This window comes from Acinonyx jubatus, chromosome B1 (assembly GCF_027475565.1).
Source record: "Acinonyx jubatus isolate Ajub_Pintada_27869175 chromosome B1, VMU_Ajub_asm_v1.0, whole genome shotgun sequence".
NCBI classification, from domain to species: Eukaryota; Metazoa; Chordata; class Mammalia; order Carnivora; family Felidae; genus Acinonyx; species Acinonyx jubatus.
The window spans coordinates 197,094,892-197,112,141 of NC_069382.1; the positions used below are offsets into that span (position 1 = coordinate 197,094,892).

A 17,250-nucleotide genomic window follows, 5' to 3' on the forward strand; every position below is an offset into this window, starting at 1 on the left:
CTTTTGCTGGGTCTGCCTCATTGCCCCACTTCTCTGCCTCATCTTACTGGACCTTCCCTTCCACGGGAATGAATCCCTAATAAATTTAACCCGCGAGGTAATTTTCATCTTGGAGTCCGCTTCCTCGGAAGCCCAACGGATAAATGTAAAACCGCGGCAAACCTTGTGTCAAAAGCTACATACCATGTCTCTGGACGCGTTAAGAAGCATTTCAAAGCAAATAACTGGTGAACGTGGCCTGGAAAGAGGAATACAGCTCTGAGGACGAGAGAATGAGAGACCTCTCAGGCACAGGGAACAGTGTGAAAAAAATGGCGGAAGTTCCAGATTTTCTATATAGGTTTTAACAGAAGTGGGTAGGATGGAATTATGAACTGAGAAGCAACCACCACCAAAAAAATTTGTGAAAACTAGGAAATTAATATTGGTATGATACAACTAACTAGATTCCAGACTTTTCTGATTTTACCAGTTTCCAGTAATGCCTCTTTTCCTGTCTCCGGGTGCCAATTGCGTTTGGTTAATTTTAAAACGAGTAGTACAATGGCACAAAATTCAAAAGATAAAAAAAGTGGACCCATTCTCCCCATCTTCCCGAGGAAGGCAACGGTTTACCAGTGTCTTGTGTACCTTTCCAAATTATGCATGTTTAGGCATATGCATAACTCTCCCCAACCTTGGGGGGTTTTTGCGTTTGTTTTTGTTTTTACATAGATGGTAGTACACTGTGTAACCTGCAAACGTCCTTTTTGTGTTTTTTCCACCTGAAGCTCTGGTTTGAAAATCTTAACCTATCTAAACATCTAGACGCGCATTCTCTTTTTCAGCAGCTACATGGTGGTGTTTATCGTCCTACGAGTTGTGAAGTAATCAGAGACGATTCTTAGAGGTTTGCAAACTTTACTCCTAAATTACTTTCAGTAACTGCTTACTTCCTCCTCCTTGTCAGCAGCCACTAATTCCAGAGTCCCCAGCTCCTGAAGTCTGTCCCGGATTGCTAGCAGTTGGAGGAGTAATTGAATCTCTTGCATTTTCTAAGCAAAGAATGTCCTACGGAGCCATTCCGAGAGGCAGTCTTATGAGACTGTACAATCACATCATTGAGTACAGCCAAGGTTGCCGGAATTTTTTATTGTAGATCTGTATGTCCTTTACAAGCCCCGGGCTCTCTGTCCTTTTCCCGGCTGTCCTTCAGAGCTCCGGTCATGGACAGCTGTGCAGGAAGGACCCCTGGGGTTGTTGGCCAGGTTCTCTACATTGCACAGCCTCCCTGAAGCCGGGACCTCTCTCTGTTCAGGTGCTTCAGGTGTGACAAATGTCCTTTTATTTATTTATTTTTTTAATGTTTATTTTTGAGAGAGAAAGTGCACAAGCGGGGGAGGAGCAGAGAGAGAGGGAGACAACAATCTGAAACAGGCTCCAGGTTCTGAGCTGTCAGCACAGAGTCCGACGCGGGGCTCAAACTCACAAACCGTGAGATCGTGACTTGAGCCGAGATCGGACACTTAACCTACTGAGCCACCTAGGTGCCCCTACAAGTGTCTTTTCATATCAAAATGCTATCACAGAAAGAAACGTGGGGGCTACGGGGGCATGGTGGTCTGGAGAGGCATTGGAGAGGAGACAGACAAAGTGGTACGTAACAGAAGCTCTGATGAGAAATGGAGGCAAAGTAGGGGCCCCTGGGTGGCTCAGTCAGTTAAGCATCGGACTCTTGATCTCAGCGGAGATAATGATCTCAGGCTCATGAGTTCAAGCCCTGCGTTGGGCTCCATGCTGGACGGCGTGAAGCCTACTTGAAAGAAAGAAGGAAAGAAATGGAGGCAAAGCATGCAAACTGTTCACAATCCGCTGGTCTCACACTTGGTAAGAATCAGGCTGGGAAGGCCACTAGGTCCCGCAGAGGCTTCTGCATCCAGCTGTTTCATCAGCTGACATGACCCCTGGGAAGAAAGCAAATTTAATTCTAATGACGCGGTAGGACCGACAACAGCCAAGGATGCAATCAACACTTGGACGGACATCCACAAAAATGACTCCGGGGCCCCTGGCTGGTTCAGTTCGTAGAGCTTGTGACTCTTCATCTCGGGGTCGTGAGTTCAGACCCCACGTTGGGTGTAGAGCTGACTTTAAAAATAAAGTGGAAAGCTTTTTTTCTTTTTTGTTTTAACGACTCCAAGTGAAGGGAAGACACCCCAAAGAGTCCTTAAACTTGCTGAAGATAAAACCCTGGAGTCCAAGCTACCACGGAACAGAGGGGCTGGGAAACAGGAGATCTGGCTCCCAGCCATCCTGCTACTGCTCTCCGTGTGATCTCGGGCACGTACTGGCTTGTCTGGGGTGATTTCCAGCACGGGCATTCTGTGTGACCTCTAGAACTAAAGCTCATCTGGGACAAAATGCTGTAGGGATCATTCGTGCTATTCACCAAGTACATTCCAAGTATCCACCTTCCAGGCACGCAGTGGAACTGGACTTCCCAGCCGTCTTGTGCTTGGGGGGGGGGGAGGGGGAGGGTATGGGAAGGAGGAAGAGGGACAGTGTGAGAGACTAACCCTGGTCAATGAGCTGTGAGGAAAGCGGCACATCTCTAATCCAAGCCTGAACCTCCAACAAGAGACCCCCCAGGGTTCTGTCTGTGGCACAGGGATGAGCAGCATCCAAGATGGTGGTGGATCATCAGCCTATGTTCCTTCAACACGAGTAGTTCCCCTGCCAACCGATGATGAACATGTAGCACAAAGGAGGAGACCCGTATTGTTCCAAGCGCTGAGGTTCGGGGGTTGTCAAGATGACGTGACCTACGCTAACCGACAGCTCTTCCTCTCCCGTGTTTTGATGGAAGGGTCGTCCTTCCTTCTTTCTAGGCTTATATCCTCGTTTGTCATCACATCCCTCCCACTTGCTCAGGGCATTCACTGTCCAAACAACAATCTTCTTTCTCATTCATTTGTAGCTGTTCACTTTGCCCTGCCCTCAAACAACTCCAAGGTGAAAAAGCCCCAAATCCAAGTCCCTGGTCCTGGAACCCTCCCCCTTCCAGGGAGCAGATAACTATGGAGCGGTCTGAGTTTCCACCATCTTCCAAAGATAAACGCAGAGCTGTTACCTGGTTGACACTGGCCAGATAAATAAATCCATCCAGAGCTTGCTTTAGTGCTGCTCTGAAAAAGCTAGGGCTTCCCCTGGTCAGTTCTGTTTTCTCCTTTCCTGATCCCCATAATTCTCAGTGGTTCCTTTCTCCTGTTTATACCCCCATCCCTCCTTCCTCAAACCCCATGATTCACAGAACCCTCCGTTCCATTGTTATCCATTATTCCCAAACTCGCCCATATTATTCTTTGCCCCTTGGAAGACATTTCTTTACCACCAGCTGCGACTAGACTCCCCCAAGCCCTGGGCTTTCCTGCAGCCTCTTGGCGATGGTTCCTAGCGGCACTCAGCTGATCAAGGGCTGCGGTTTCCATACTGGAATAAAGCTGGGGGAAGGAAACAAGGAATAAAAGATTAGGGTTTTGACAAGAACATGGTTACAGCAGTGAATGGTAAACACTGAAGGGATAAGTGCAGAAATGCAGAGCAGGAGAAAGCCGCTGTTAATGTGAATTGACGGGTCGGTGAGTTTAAAAAAAAAAGGTGTTGGAGACTATAGTACACATGTCACCCAGGAGGATGGGGACATGGTCAGAAAGGAGGAGGGCTGAGCAAGGATTTGGAGCCGGTTTGGGGCAATAACAAACCCCAAGTCACCCCCGGGAATGAGCAGCCAAGGGACATCAAGGAGCCCATCAGATGTGAGGAGGGCGTGGGGGCCCCGGTGTGGGATGGCCACGGACCTTCCCCAGGATGATGGCAGGACACGGGGTGGAAAGGAGCCAGGAGCTGGGTGCCGAAGTGTACAACGAACGAGGGGGATTCGATGGGGGAGAGCAGTTGGAGGGTGGCAACGGTGGGGAGGCGGAGAGGGCGGTCGGATGAGCAGCAAGCCCTCTAAAAGAACGCCGCTTTAGACAAGAGGAAGGACGAAGAGTGCCGTGACAATGGCCAGGGGAGAAGGCCGGCCCCAAATCCTGACTGAGGCATGAGAGGAACGAGCAGCTTTCCCTTCACGGGCCTGAGGACCATGTGGCAGAGTTCTCTGGGGACAGGCTGGCAATGGGTAAGGGTGGGGCGGAGGGCAGGGAGCCAGGCAATGGCTCACCAGTCCCTCCAGGACCAGAAGAGTGTCTGAGCTGGAGAGCATTATGGGAAACTTGTCCTAAGAATAGCGCCCTAGGCTGATTTCTACTAGGTTCATCAATGGGACAGATGGGGTGATGAGCATAGTAAATTCAAAGATTTTTTTTTAAGTAATCTCTCCACCCAGTGTGGGGCTGAAATTTACAACCCCAAGGTTAAGAGTTGCACGCTTTAGGGTCAGAGCCAGCCAGGCGCCCCCAGCATGGTAAATTTAGTCCTGAGTGCAGGCTGAGGGCAGATGGCCATGGCCTTGGCATGACCACCATGGCAGAACCAAAGAGGTGGCAGCTGGAGGTTGTGAAGTGTGCTTCCTACAGTAGCTTCTTTGAAGGAGACCTGAGAGGCCACCACTACTGGTCATTTGGGGTTGAAAATGGCAGGGGTTAACTGATGAATGGATGAAGAAATTGTGGTTTATATACACAATGGAGTACTACATGGCAATGAGAAAGAACGAAATGTGGCCCTTTGTAGCAACGTGGATGGAACTGGAGAGTGTGATGCTAAGTGAAATAAGCCATACAGAGAAAGACAGATACCATATGGTTTCACTCTTATGTGGATCCTGAGAAACTTAACAGAAACCCATGGGGGAGGGGAAGAAAAAAAAAAAGAGGTTAGAGTGGGAGAGAGCCAAAGCATAAGAGACTCTTAAAAACTGAGAACAAACTGAGGGTTGATGGGGGGTGGGAGGGTGGGTGATGGGTATTGAGGAGGGCACCTTTTGGGATGAGCACTGGGTGTTGTATGGAAACCAATTTGACAATAAATTTCATATAGGGGAAAAAAAAAAAAAGAAAATCTTCAAACAAACAAAAATGGCAGGGGTTTCTGCATCCCAAACTGAAACAGTTTTAAGAGATGGCTCCAGGGGTGCCTGGCTGGCTCAGTCAGTAGAGCATGAGACTCTTGATCTTGGGGTCCTGAGTTCAAGCCCCACATTGGGCGTGAGGCTCAGTCATTGAGTGTCTGACTCTTGGTTTAGGCTCAGGTCATGATCTCAAAGTTTGTGAGTTCGGGCCCTGCATTGGGCTCTGTGCTGATGGTGCGGAGTCCGCGTGGAGTTCTCTCTCTCTTACTCTCTTTCTGCCCCTCCCCCGCTTGCACTCTCTCTCTCTCTCAAAATAAATAAAAACTTAAAAATTACATATATATGTATAAATTAAATTTTCTTAAAAAGACAAGCGTTGTCTCCAGAAAAAGCCATCTTACAGATGAGACAAGCCTGAGGCCCTAAAGTCTCTCTCAAGCATGTTCTTTCTCTAAAGGTTCTTCCCCAGGTAGCAGGTGCCGACCAAGCAGTGAAGACCAAATTACGACTGCCACCTTCCTATCAAAGCCACTGGCTCCACCTGGGCACCACTGAGTCGAGAGGCTAGGGGAAAGACATAGCACAGAGACCCCGTTTACAAAAAAAAACTAATCTTTACCAGATTGGTGGCTGTAATTACACGCACAGTGGAACTGACTGCAAGTAAACGGACAGGAAACATCCTGGGGTTTTGAAGAAATTATACTGGCAAAGAAATTCCAAGCAGGGTGTGCTGAATCCCATGGTTGCTCAACCTCTGTCAGAATTCCTGAGCCCTGCACCCTGCGGCAGCAGGAAACAGGCTTCAGAAGCTGCCCTCCCCTGGAAGGGTACATATTTCATCTGTGGCCTGGGAGGGCAGAAGTCAAGAGCCTCCCTAAGGAGCTCCTCCTGGAGACGGAGACCAGGAGGGGCTAAATGGGCTCAGCCGGGCGCTGTGCACTCCTGCCCGTGGCCTCGACACAGACACGCTGTGTGCTGCCCTTGGGGAGGCTCAAGACGGGGCAGCTGGCATCCCCCAAGGGAGTTCTCCCAGCCAGAGGACCACAGATGAAAGGCACGGTTCTTTTACAGCTCACGGTCACTGGCGCTATGCCATCACTTCTGCTGTTTCGTTTGTTAGCAGCAACCCCGTCCACAGTCCCGGAGGTAATCGAGTTCTGTCACAGGTCTGACCCCCTCCCCCAAACTCAGGAAACTTCTAGCAGAAGCTTCTGCCCAACAGTCAATCTTACCCTTTAGAAACAAACTGACTGATGGAACCGAGAAAGAAACATTTAAAAAAGACAACTGCTCAGAGGATCAGAAAGTGCCAGAAGTGCCCGACAGTTACCTCCATTTCATGATAATGTTAAAACTCCCCTCCGGATATTCATCCCAAACCCTAATAGGGAGTCAGGCTCTGGAAATTATTCTTCACAATCTTCTTATTTGTACAAATAAAGATGACCTTGTGAGACAACTCCCCCAGTATAGTCTCTGTCTATAACTCATAACTAACCAAGGGGCAGAACCATGAGGAGAAAAGTAGCAAAAAACTTGTGGGCATGTTTTTTAAACTACCACAGCTATTAACCATTATATTCTCATGATAGTTTTTTTTAACGTTTATTTTTTTTTAATTTTTTCTTTAACGTTTATTTATTTTTGAGACAGAGAGAGACAGAGCATGAACAGGGGAGGGACAGAGAGAGAGGGAGACACAGAATCTGAAACAGGCTCCAGGCTCTGAGCTGTCAGCACAGAGCCCGACGCGGGGCTCAAACTCACGGCCCATGAGATCATGACCTGAGCCGAAGTCATGACCAAGCCACCCAGGCGCCCCTAACGTTTATTTATTTTTGAGAGAGAAAGAGACACAGAGTGACAGCGGGGGAAGTGCAGAGAGAGAGGGAGACACAGAACTCGAAGCAGGCTCCAGGCTCTGAGCTGTCAGCACAGAGCCCAATGCGGGGCTCGATCTCACGAGCTTCGAGATCATGACCTGAGCCGAAGTCGGCCGCCCAACCGACTGAGCCACCCAGGCGCCCCTAATAATAGTTGTTTTTTTTTTTTTTCTTAAGTTCATTTACTTATTTTGAGAGAGAGAGAATCCCAAGCAGACTCCAAGCTGTCAGCACAGAGCGGACACAGGGCTCAAACTTACGAACCGTGAGATCATGACCTGAGTCAAAATCAAGAGTCAGACGCCTAACCAACTGAGCCACCCAGGTGCCCCTCTAATGATGGTTTTTTAAACATCATCGGTTTGAAAGAATCTCAATTGTTAGTATTAGTAGGAGAGCTTAGCAAGGTGTCTAGAAACGAAATTGAAACATGAAAGTCAGCAGGGCTTCCATGCACCAGGAAGAGAAAATGCATTTTCTAAAAGGTGTCCTCTAGTCCGTGCACAGATAAATGGATAAAGAGGATGTGGCATGCATACAAATGGAATATTACTCAGCCATAAAAAAGAATGAAGTCTTGCCATTTGCAACAACGGGGATGGAACCTGAGTGTATTATGCTAAGCGAAGTAAGCCAGCCAGAGAAAGACAGATACCAGTTGATTTCATTCATATGCGGAATTGAAGAAACAAAACAAAACAAATGAACAAAGGAAAAAGAGACAAAAAACAGACTCTCCACTACAGAGAACAAACTGGTGGTTGCCAGAGGGCAGGTGGGGGGGGGGGATGGGGGGGTTACATGAAGGGGATTAATGAGCACACTTACCGTGATGGCCACCTGAGTAATGTACACAATTGTTGAATCACTATTTTGTACACCTGAAACTAATAGAACACTGTGTTATTTATACCGCAATTTTAAAAATAAGTAAATAAAAATTAAACGCAACTACCTCTGGAGTGCCTGGCTGGTTCAGCCTCCAACGCTTGATTTGGGTTCAGATCATGATGTCACAGTTCATGAGACCCAGCCCCATGCTGGGGTTCTCTCTCTCTCCCTCTCTGCCCCTCCCTCGACCCTCACAAAATAAATAAATAAACTTAAAAAAAACCTACCTCTCAAAAAATAATAATAATAAAATATGTCATTTGTAATAGGATCAAAACAGTTTTTTAATGGTGTGTTATTTTTTCTTAATTTTTTTTTAAAGTTTATTCATTTTTGAGAGACAGAGCATGAGTGGGGAAGGGGCAGAGAGAGGGAGACACAGAATCCGAAGCCGACTCCAGACTCCGAGCTGTCAGCCCAGAGCCCAACGCGTGGCTCGAACTCACAAACCACAAGATCACGACCTGAGCCGAAATTGGACGCTCAACCCACTGAGCCCCCCAGGTGCTGCTTGGTGTATTATTTTCCTAAGAATACTATAATTGCCACAAACCGAGTGGCTTAAAGCGGTGGCTTAAGAGTGGCTTAGAGTGGCTTAAATCCATTCTCACAGTTCAAGAGGATAGAAATCAGAAATGAAGGTGTCGGCAGGGCCATGCTCCCTCTGAAGTCTCAAGGAGAGAATCTTTCCTTGTCCCATCCGGCTTCTGGTGACTGTTGGCAATCCTTGGTGTTCCTTTGATCAGCTCAACAGAAGGCATTCTGATTCTTTTCCAAATTGGCCCAGTGCATCGAAGAAGTCTCATCAGGTGGGTCTGGTTGTCCTGGTGAAACTTAAACAAGGAATTCAAAGTCAGAACAAGCAGAAAAGCCAGGACATTCCCGAAGAAGCAGATGGGGGTGGGGTGGGGAGGGGGAGGCTTATCCTGCTTAACCAGATATCGGTACTTACTACAAAGCCTACTTAGTATAAAGTAATTAAGTCACTAGAGTAACAGCCCCAAGATGGAGACTAATGGAACAGAATGCAGACATGCGACGAATTGACAGAGTTGACACCTGACAGCTGTTACATCGCAGACCGGACGAAATGGATAAAATATTCAGTAAGCAGGGCCGGGATAACTGGGCACACACGGGGGTAAAACCGCTGGTAGATCCCTGCCTCGAACTGTGTTTCTAGGTGGATTGCCCACAACCATGAGAAAACCAACATCAAGGCTTTTAGAAGAGAGTATATGACCTCAGGGCGGTCAAGGATTTCTTCTTTTCTTAAATTTGTTTTAATGTTTATTTATTTTTGAGAGAGAGAGAGAGAGACTGAGTAGGAGCGGAGGAGGGGCACAGAGAGAGGGAGACACAGAATCCAAAGAAGGCTCCGGGCTCTGAGCTGTCAGCACAGAGCCCGACGCGGGGCTCGAACCCACGAACCGTGAGATCATGACGGATCAAGTCGGATGCTCAACCGACTGGGCCACCCAGGCGCCCCAAGCATTTCTTAAAATAAAACGGGGGGGGGGGGAAGCATAAAAGGAAACCTTGATATTTTGTCTTCATCAAAATTAAAATACTAACTTGTACAAGGATGTTTGGAGCAGCATCACTCATACTAGCCAAAGGGCAGAGACACTGCCAGTGGCCACCAATGGATGAACAGATAAACGAATTGTGGCACGTTCGTGAAATACTTTTTGGCCCGAACAAGGAATCAAGTGCTGATACATGCTACAACTTGGATGAAGCTCGAAAATATTATGCAAAGTGAAAAAACCCAGACACAAAAGGCCACACAGTGTAGCATTCTTTTTTAAAAAAATTTTTTTAAGTTTATTTCTTTTTTTTTAGTAAATCTCTACACCAGCGTGGAGCCCTAACTCATCACCCCGAGATTAAGAATCGCATGCTCTTCCCACCGAGCCAGCCAGTGCCTCTGTATGATCCCTTTTATATATTTATTTATTTTAATGTTTGTTTATTTTTGAGAGGGAGAGACAGAGCACAAGTGGGGGAGGGGCAGAGAGAGAGAGGGAGACACAGAATGAGAAGCAGGCTCCGGGCTCTGAGCTGTCAGCACAGAGCCCGACGTGGGGCTCAAACTCACAAACCGTGAGATCATGACCTCAGCCGAAGTCAGAGGCTTAACCAGCTGAGCCACCCAGGCGCCGCTATTCCTTTTATATGATGTGATGGACCAAACTGTGTTCCCCCAAATTTATATGCTGACGTCCTAATCCCCATCGTGACTGTGTTCGGAGACAGGACCTTTGTTTTAGTCCATTGTAGCTGTCGTGACAAAATACCACAGACTGGGGGGTGCTTTTAAGCAACAGAAATTTATTTCTCACAGTTCGTAGATTTGAAATAATCTAATGATAAATCATCAGCACTCGTAGTAGAGTTTAGCAAGGTTTCTAGAAACAAAAATGGCTGTAAATCCAAGATCAAGACACCCACATGGCTGAACTCTGGTGAGGGCTCTCTTCCTGGTTGATAGCAGCCGGGGACTTCTTGCTGAGCCCTCACAGGGCACAAGGAGAAGGCCAAGGCTTTGGGGAATACCGTGGGGGTCCCTTTTATAAGAGCATTAATCCCAGTTGGGGGGGCTCCACCGTCATGACCTAAGCCCTCCCAAAGGCCCCCCTTCTAACACCATCACATCAGGCCTTAGGATTTCAACATATGAATTTGGCAGGGGTGGGTGGGGTGGACACAACATTCAGATCATAGTAGCCTTTAAAGAAGTAATAAAGGTGAAATGAGGTCACAGGGGTGGAATACTAAGCCAACAGGACTGGTGTCCTTATAGAAAGAGGAAGAGACACCAGGGATGCTCAGTGAGCACAGAAAAGACCATGCTAGGACACAGTGGCGAGGTGGCCATTTGCGTGCGAGCCAGAGACAGAGGCCCAGAAGAACCCAAATCTGCCAACACCTTGACCGTGGACTGCCAGCCTCCCGAACTGGGAGAAAATACATCTCTGTTGTTTAAACTCACCCATTCTGTGGTATATCGTGGAAGCCTCAGCAGAGGAGTGCATATGATATACCAAGAACAGGCAAATCCGTGGAGACAGAAGGGAGATTGATGGTGGCCAGGGGGTGAGGGGAGGGAGGCTGCGGGGCGATCACTGAGTGGCACTGGGGGAGCATTGAAAAAATTTTAAAACTAAAGAAAGCTGGCAGTAGTATAACACTGTGAATACACGAAATATCACTGAATTGTACACTTTATGGAGATTTAGTTATATATTACATGAATTTCGCCTCAAGTTTGTTTTAAACACTAGAGCATTCAGCCTGGGGGGCTCAGTCGGTTAAACGTCTGACTTTGGCTCAGGTCATGATCTCACGGTTTGTGAGTTCGAGCCCTGCGTCGGGCTCTGTGCTGACAGCTCGGAGCCTGGAACCTGCTTTGGATTCTGTGTCTCCCTCCCTCTGCCCCTTCCCTGCTCATGCTCTCTCTCGGTCTCTCAAAAGTGAATAAACATTAAAAATAATTTTTTTCTTTTAATGTTTATTTATTTTGAGAGAGAAAGCATGTGAGCAGGAGAGGAGCAGAGAGAGAGAGAGAGAGAGAGAGAGAGAGAGAGAGGGAGGAGAGAGTCCCAAGCAGGCTCCATGCTACCAGCACAGACACAAGGCTGATCCTACAATCCTGGGATCATGACCTGAGCCAAAATCAGGAGCAGATACTCAAATGACGGAGGCACGCAGGCACCCCACGTTTAAAAGATTTTGTATTTATTCTAAAAAATTTTTTTAGTGTTTATTTTTCAGAGAGAGAGAGAGACAGAGCACTAGCAGGGGAGGGGCAGACAGAGAGGAAGACACAGAATCCAAAGCAGGCTCCAGGCTCCGAGCTGTTACCACGGAGCCTGACTTGGAGCTCCAACCCATGAACCGTGACATCATGACCTGAGCCAAGGTCGGACACTTAACCGACTGAGCCACCCAGGTGCCCCAAGATATGTTTTAAAATTTTTTTTAATGTTTATTTATTTTTGAGACAATGCAAGAGACAGAGTGCAAGCGGCAGAGGGGCAGACAGAGGGAGACACAGAATCCAAAGCGGGCTCCAGGCTCTGAGCTGTCAGCACAGAGCCCGATGCAGGGTTCGAACTCACGAACCGCGAGATCATGACCTGAGCCGAAGTCGGACGTTTAACTGACTGAGCCACTCAGGCGCCCCAGCCCCAAAATATTTTTTAAACTAAAATCTTATGTTTATCAAAGGAGCCTTAATCAGAGTGGGAAGTTAAGCCCGCACTCTCTGTTGCTATCTTCTCTATTTTTCTATATACCTAAAACTGTTCTAAAACATAAAGTCTATTTTCAAAAGAAAAGTCAACCCTCAGCTGGGAGAAGATATTTTCAACGCTTATCCTGGCGGGGGCGGCGGGAGAGACTCTAAATTGTATGAACAGAGCTCAAAGGATAATAAGGTTGTGACAAGTCCTGAAGGATCTTTATCCACTTTCCCCCATCCTTAGGCTCACGACTGACTTTTTCCTAACTTCATGTAAACGTCCTGTGGACTAAGTTCCAAGCCCCACTCACAACCAGACCTCTCCGACACTAGTTTTCTACTGATGCTATAAGAAACTACCACAAGTCTAGGGGCTCAAATCAATACAATTTATTATCAGCGTTCTGAATGTCAGACCTTAGCAGATTTCTCTGCTCTGGGTCTGGCAAGAACAAAATCAAGGGGTCGGGTGACTGACCAGGAGGCCCTAGGAAGGAACTACTTCCAAGCTCATTCACCGTGTGGGCAGAATCCAGTTCTTTCGTGTTGTAGGACTGAGGTCCCTGCTTCCCTGCTGGCTGCCAGCTGGGGGCCACCCTTAGTTCCTCCGTGCCTCTCTCTTGTCCTTACACCCGGCCGCTTGCAACTCAGCACCAGCAGTCCTTTTCAGGCTTGAGATTTGCCCAAAGTCTCCCAGCCAGCATATCAGGAAGCTGGGGTCCAAATCCGGGATCTAATTCCAGCGCTTTGCCCACAACCACCAGAGACACACGGTCTACTAACAATACCATTTGCCACTGTCCGATGGTTTCATCAAGTCTGCAATGGGCCTTGACGCCATTTCCCCCCTAATCCTTTGAATAACCCTGACAGCTTTCAAAAGTGGACCTACTCGCTCCATCTGATCACAGGAAAGCTCAGTCCCAAACAGGCAGCACTCAGGCAGGCAGGATCCCCCAGTCTTTCCTTTTAGCCCGTCCCGGGGGCCACAGGCCTAGAACATAAAGTCACCCACTTATCGCCTCCCCCCGTCCCCCCCCCCCCCAGATAGTGTAAGGGAAAAAAAATTATCGAAACCCTGCTGGGTGGCAGGCCTTGAGCAGTGTGGGGACAAAGTGGGGGCGGTGGGGCGGGGGGACCGACTGCAGCCCGGTGTTCCGGGAAAGTGCATCTCTGGGGCCAAAAACTCATTTTTGCAAGGGTTAAAACCTATGCCGCGAAACCCCTACCTCCTGAAGACCTGACCCCAGGTCCTCGACAGAGAAGAGCCACGACCGGGGGGGGGGGGGGGGGGGGGGGGGGGAGGCGAAGGTGCACAACTGCGCGCGTACGCGCGCACGCGGCCGGGGAGCCCAGGGGGCGTGGCCGTAAAGGGCTTCTGGCTCTGTCGCGAAAGGGGCTGCGAGGGCGCCGGGCGCTGGTGGGCGGCGGGGAGGCCAAGTGGGACGTGGCTTTCGCTCTTTAAGGGGAGAAGTTGGGGGAAAGTTTTGTTTAAGAGGAGACAAAACTCCGAGCCCGCCGCTCGCCTCGGCGGCGCTCCCGCCGAGCTCGGCCCCGCACCTGGCGCTCGCGGCCGGCCGGCCTCCAGACCCGGCGGAGCGGCCCGCGGGGGAGGCCGGGCGGCGGTGACGGCGCGATGTGGCCCGAGGGCGCGGAGGAGCGGCGGGGGCCCGAGCAGCCCCGCGACCGCCCCCGGAGCCCCGCGCGCGCCGCCCTCGAGCGCGAGCACGTGCGCGCGCACCTGCGGGCCCGCCTGAAGCTGCTGGAGGTGGGGATCCTGCTGGACCGGCTGCAGAGCGAGGTGGACTCGGTGGAGGGCGCCGTGGGTCAGGGCCGCTGCGGGAGCGGCGAGGCGGAGGAGCGGGTGCTGAAGCTGTACGAGAAGGCGGAGAGGAAGGCCGCCGAGGTGGCGCGGATGGGTCGGAGGATCGTGGAGCTCCACGGCCAGATCGACAGCTGCGGCTTCTCCCGAAGGACGCGGGCGCCGGTAGGTGTCGGCGGGGAGGGGGGGGGCGTGGGGGCTGCGCGCCGGGGAGGGGGAACGGGGTGGGGGGCAGGCCCCGAGGGCCGGGCTTGTAGGTTGGTGAAGTGATTTGGCGTTCTTAAAAATGACACGTGAAGGTTATTGGTAGCAAGTAGAACAAGAAGAGGTGTAGGGCTGCCTACTGGCTGGGGGTGGGGGGCGGGAACCAAGGAAACCCTAGGCGTAAAGCAAACTACGGGGGAGGAGAGGAGAATTTTAAAGTGTGAAACGGAAGACCAGTACTGAATATTTCAAAATTTTGCCAGGAGTGTGGAGCGTTTCGCTTGACCCTTTTCTGCGAGAAGCGGCATTCTGCATGCGCAATTTCACGGTTTATCCCGGGACAGTGGACTCTTACAGGTGTCAGAGAGAAAGCTGGACGCTAGTCGAAGCGGTAAGGATGGATCTTATTGAGTGGTAACTATTGCAGCAGGGGAGATAATCCAGCGTGAACTGAAGTCAGCTTCCTGGCGTCGGACTTTTTTTTTTTTTTTTTCCAACGTTTATTTATTTTTGGGACAGAGGGAGACAGAGCATGAATGGGCGAGGGGCAGAGAGAGGGAGACACAGAATCAGAAACAGGCTCCAGGCTCCGAGCCATCAGCCCAGAGCCCGACGCGGGGCTCGAACTCACGGACCACGAGATGGCGACCTGGCTGAAGTTGGACGCTTAACCGACTGCGCCCCCCACGCGCCCCCCGGACTTTTTAAAGATGGGATTGTGCTGGGGGAAAGGCACTGAAGGGTAAAAAGAGGGCTTTGGTCCGTGTGACGAGGCCATCTGGATTTGCTAATTGGAGCGTATTCAGAGAAGCAAACTCTCATCTTTGTGACGGGCGCACAGGTGCCAGCTGAACCTTTCGGGCACCCTATCTCCCTATACCCCTGCGGAGAATGGGAGGGCAAAGAGATGGCTTTCCCGTCCTTGAGGAGACAGTTTTGGGTAGTAGATTTACATTTCAGAGCACGCGGAGAGCCTTTATAAGTGCAAACCTTCCATAAGGTAGCTACTCTAAGAGGGGGTTTTAGTGCTTCTCTGCCTATCGGTAGGTTTTGGCTGGAACAAACAGTAAATTTTCCCAGCAACTTTGACCTTCCCCCCACCCCTCGCAGGCACTTGAGGGAGGGCTGGGGTCACAGCCTTAAGATGGGGAAGCCATGCTAGAGTTTGGCCAGATCTCTGAGTGCCAGACCTTGAACAGAGTGGTTATCGATCGAGAGCTCTACGATTCTCACAGGCAACGTCTTGATAATAAATTTCTCCCCAATTGTCCAATAGGTTCACCGTCAGACTCTGGGTGACCGGTCTGCTGACGCCCTGGAAAAGCTGAAACCCGAGAACCTGTTGTTCTCAATTCTTTGTTTTTCTGTAGACGTCGTTTCTACGTATACTGTTAAATCCGCATGTTAGTCTGTGTGGTGACCACTGTGTGGTTATAGATTGCCAAATGTATTTAGTTCTGCGAAGAACTTTTACTGGGGAAAGGTTCTCAAAGCAGTTTGAGTCTAGATTGTAAACTGATGAGGTGGTCATGTTTTTATGCTTGGAATTTCTCAATGTTTTACATTTTTCTGTTTCTGGGCATTTGACTATCTCTCATGTGACCTAATCACTGCTGGAAAGTCTGGGCCGAGGAAGACACCGTGTCGGTTGTCAAAGAGCGGAGTTGCTGAAGGAGTTGCGCCTGCTTCGCTGGAAAGTGCCACCAGAAAAGGGATGGGAAGTGGTGATGACAAGTTCAGAACTTGTCATTTCTCTGTGACACCAACAAGGCTTCCCTCTGAAATTAAGTCGCAGTATTTGGCGCATGTAACGTGAACTCTTGGGAGAGCTTGGACAACCTGGTAGAGTCTGATTTGTGGTTGTGTTCTTACATTTTGTTTGTGGTCTGGCTTAAGGTTCAGCTTCACGGACAGCTCTCGGTAGTGCATTTCCGGCTCTCTGAGGCCTGGAAAGAGGGATGTGCCTTAATAGTCCCAGGAAGGAGCTGTGGACTTAAACTGAACAGGGCCAGCACCATTTCATGGGCTGTTAATTGTCTGGTTACGCTCATTTGAATAGCACACCCCCCCCACCCCCCGTCCATTTGAGGTTAAAACAACGTATGTAATAAGCATTTGTAAGTTTGCCCAAATAAACCAAAGCCCTGCAACTTTGCCAGGAAACAGATAATAAAAAACGTTTCTCAGGGTTATCTTGTGTGCCGTGCTATCCTCGTCATCGAATGCAGTAAACTCCTTGTGGCTCAGAAGGCGCTCCATAAACCCACAGTTGGGAAGGGCAGGTCAGCAAGCACAGTTCTTACAGCAGGAAAGGTTCCTCATGGAATCTGCTTGTCCAGGCTCTGGCCTGGAAGTGCATCTGTTCGACATCCTTGCATCATGTGCTCCACAGCCTGAATTGGGAACACAGAGATGAGACGTGGCGGAGAAGACCTACGACAAAACGCTGCAGATACAGCGTGCTCAGTCTCATGCCAGGTACTCTGAAACAGAACAGGAAAGGGGGACAGTGTCTTGCCCTTAACCTCCTTCTGGTGGATGAGGCGGACAACAAGCAAGTAAACCTGTGCCCTGTTGTCCGGCTGTGCCCCGTGTTCTCAAGAAAAGTCCACGCAGGGTCAGAGGTGTGAGCTGTTTTAGGCCAGGGAAGTCCAGCCTCCCAAGGAGGCAGCATTTGAGCAGCGAACGGAATGGAGGACCGAAGGATGGAGCGGAGCCGGCACCCGGGAGGAGGACAGGAGATTTGTGCTTTCCCCGGGTCCTGCCTGCCGTCTTCTGGCTGGAGACGGTGGCTGGAGACGATGGCTGGGGGAGCCGGGGATCAGGAGCGTGTTGCAGTGAGAACCGAGTCCCTGACGCGGGCTCCAAGCGGATTGGAGGGTCGGTGGCAAGTGGAGCCAGGAGAGGGTGCTGTCGGACTGCTTGTGGGCAGCCGGCAAAGGGATCAGACAGCTGGTCAGCCCCACTGGGTGGAGGCACAGGTTCCCGAGAAGGGGAGGGGAGATGCTCCGGAGGAGAGTCGCTTCCTGCCCTTGACCTAGCAAGGCTTTCCGAGGCGGTAGACCCGCATGACCTGGCCCCTGCGCTGTCTGGCCGCCTCCTGCCGCCGCTGGAGTTTCCTCCAGCCGCACCGGCCTTGTGCTGCCTGTTG

The 17,250-nt window shown here is 50.1% G+C and overlaps 1 protein-coding gene and 1 long non-coding RNA gene across 6 annotated transcripts; one reads left to right on the forward strand and one right to left on the reverse strand.

The window, feature by feature from the left end:
- Positions 1-867: 867 nt before the first annotated feature.
- LOC113604412 (uncharacterized) lies at positions 868-13,353 on the reverse strand. 3 transcript variants are annotated; one of them, XR_008296434.1, is made up of 6 exons: positions 12,552-13,256; positions 8,439-8,660; positions 7,765-7,823; positions 3,368-3,479; positions 2,556-2,712; positions 868-1,943 (listed from the first exon to the last, which is right to left on the reverse strand). It is a non-coding gene; the product is annotated as an uncharacterized LOC113604412 (long non-coding RNA). The 3 variants fall into 3 exon arrangements; XR_008296433.1 differs by lacking the exon at positions 12,552-13,256 and adding an exon at positions 13,303-13,353 and having other exon boundaries at positions 2,556-3,479; XR_008296432.1 differs by having other exon boundaries at positions 2,556-3,479; positions 12,552-13,266.
- A 98-nt stretch (positions 13,354-13,451) lies between these two features.
- Positions 13,452-16,291, forward strand: LOC113604329 (putative MORF4 family-associated protein 1-like protein UPP). 3 transcript variants are annotated; one of them, XM_053217612.1, is made up of 3 exons: positions 13,452-14,060; positions 14,363-14,490; positions 15,376-15,499. In XM_053217612.1, the coding sequence occupies exons 1-2, from the start codon at positions 13,710-13,712 to the stop codon at positions 14,480-14,482; spliced, it is 471 nt and encodes a 156-aa protein (XP_053073587.1). In that variant the 5' UTR covers positions 13,452-13,709; the 3' UTR covers positions 14,483-14,490; positions 15,376-15,499. The 3 variants fall into 3 exon arrangements, with proteins under 3 accessions (XP_053073587.1, XP_026931946.1, XP_026931873.1); XM_027076145.2 differs by having other exon boundaries at positions 14,366-14,490; XM_027076072.2 differs by lacking the exon at positions 14,363-14,490 and having other exon boundaries at positions 13,455-14,060; positions 15,376-16,291.
- Positions 16,292-17,250: the final 959 nt, after the last annotated feature.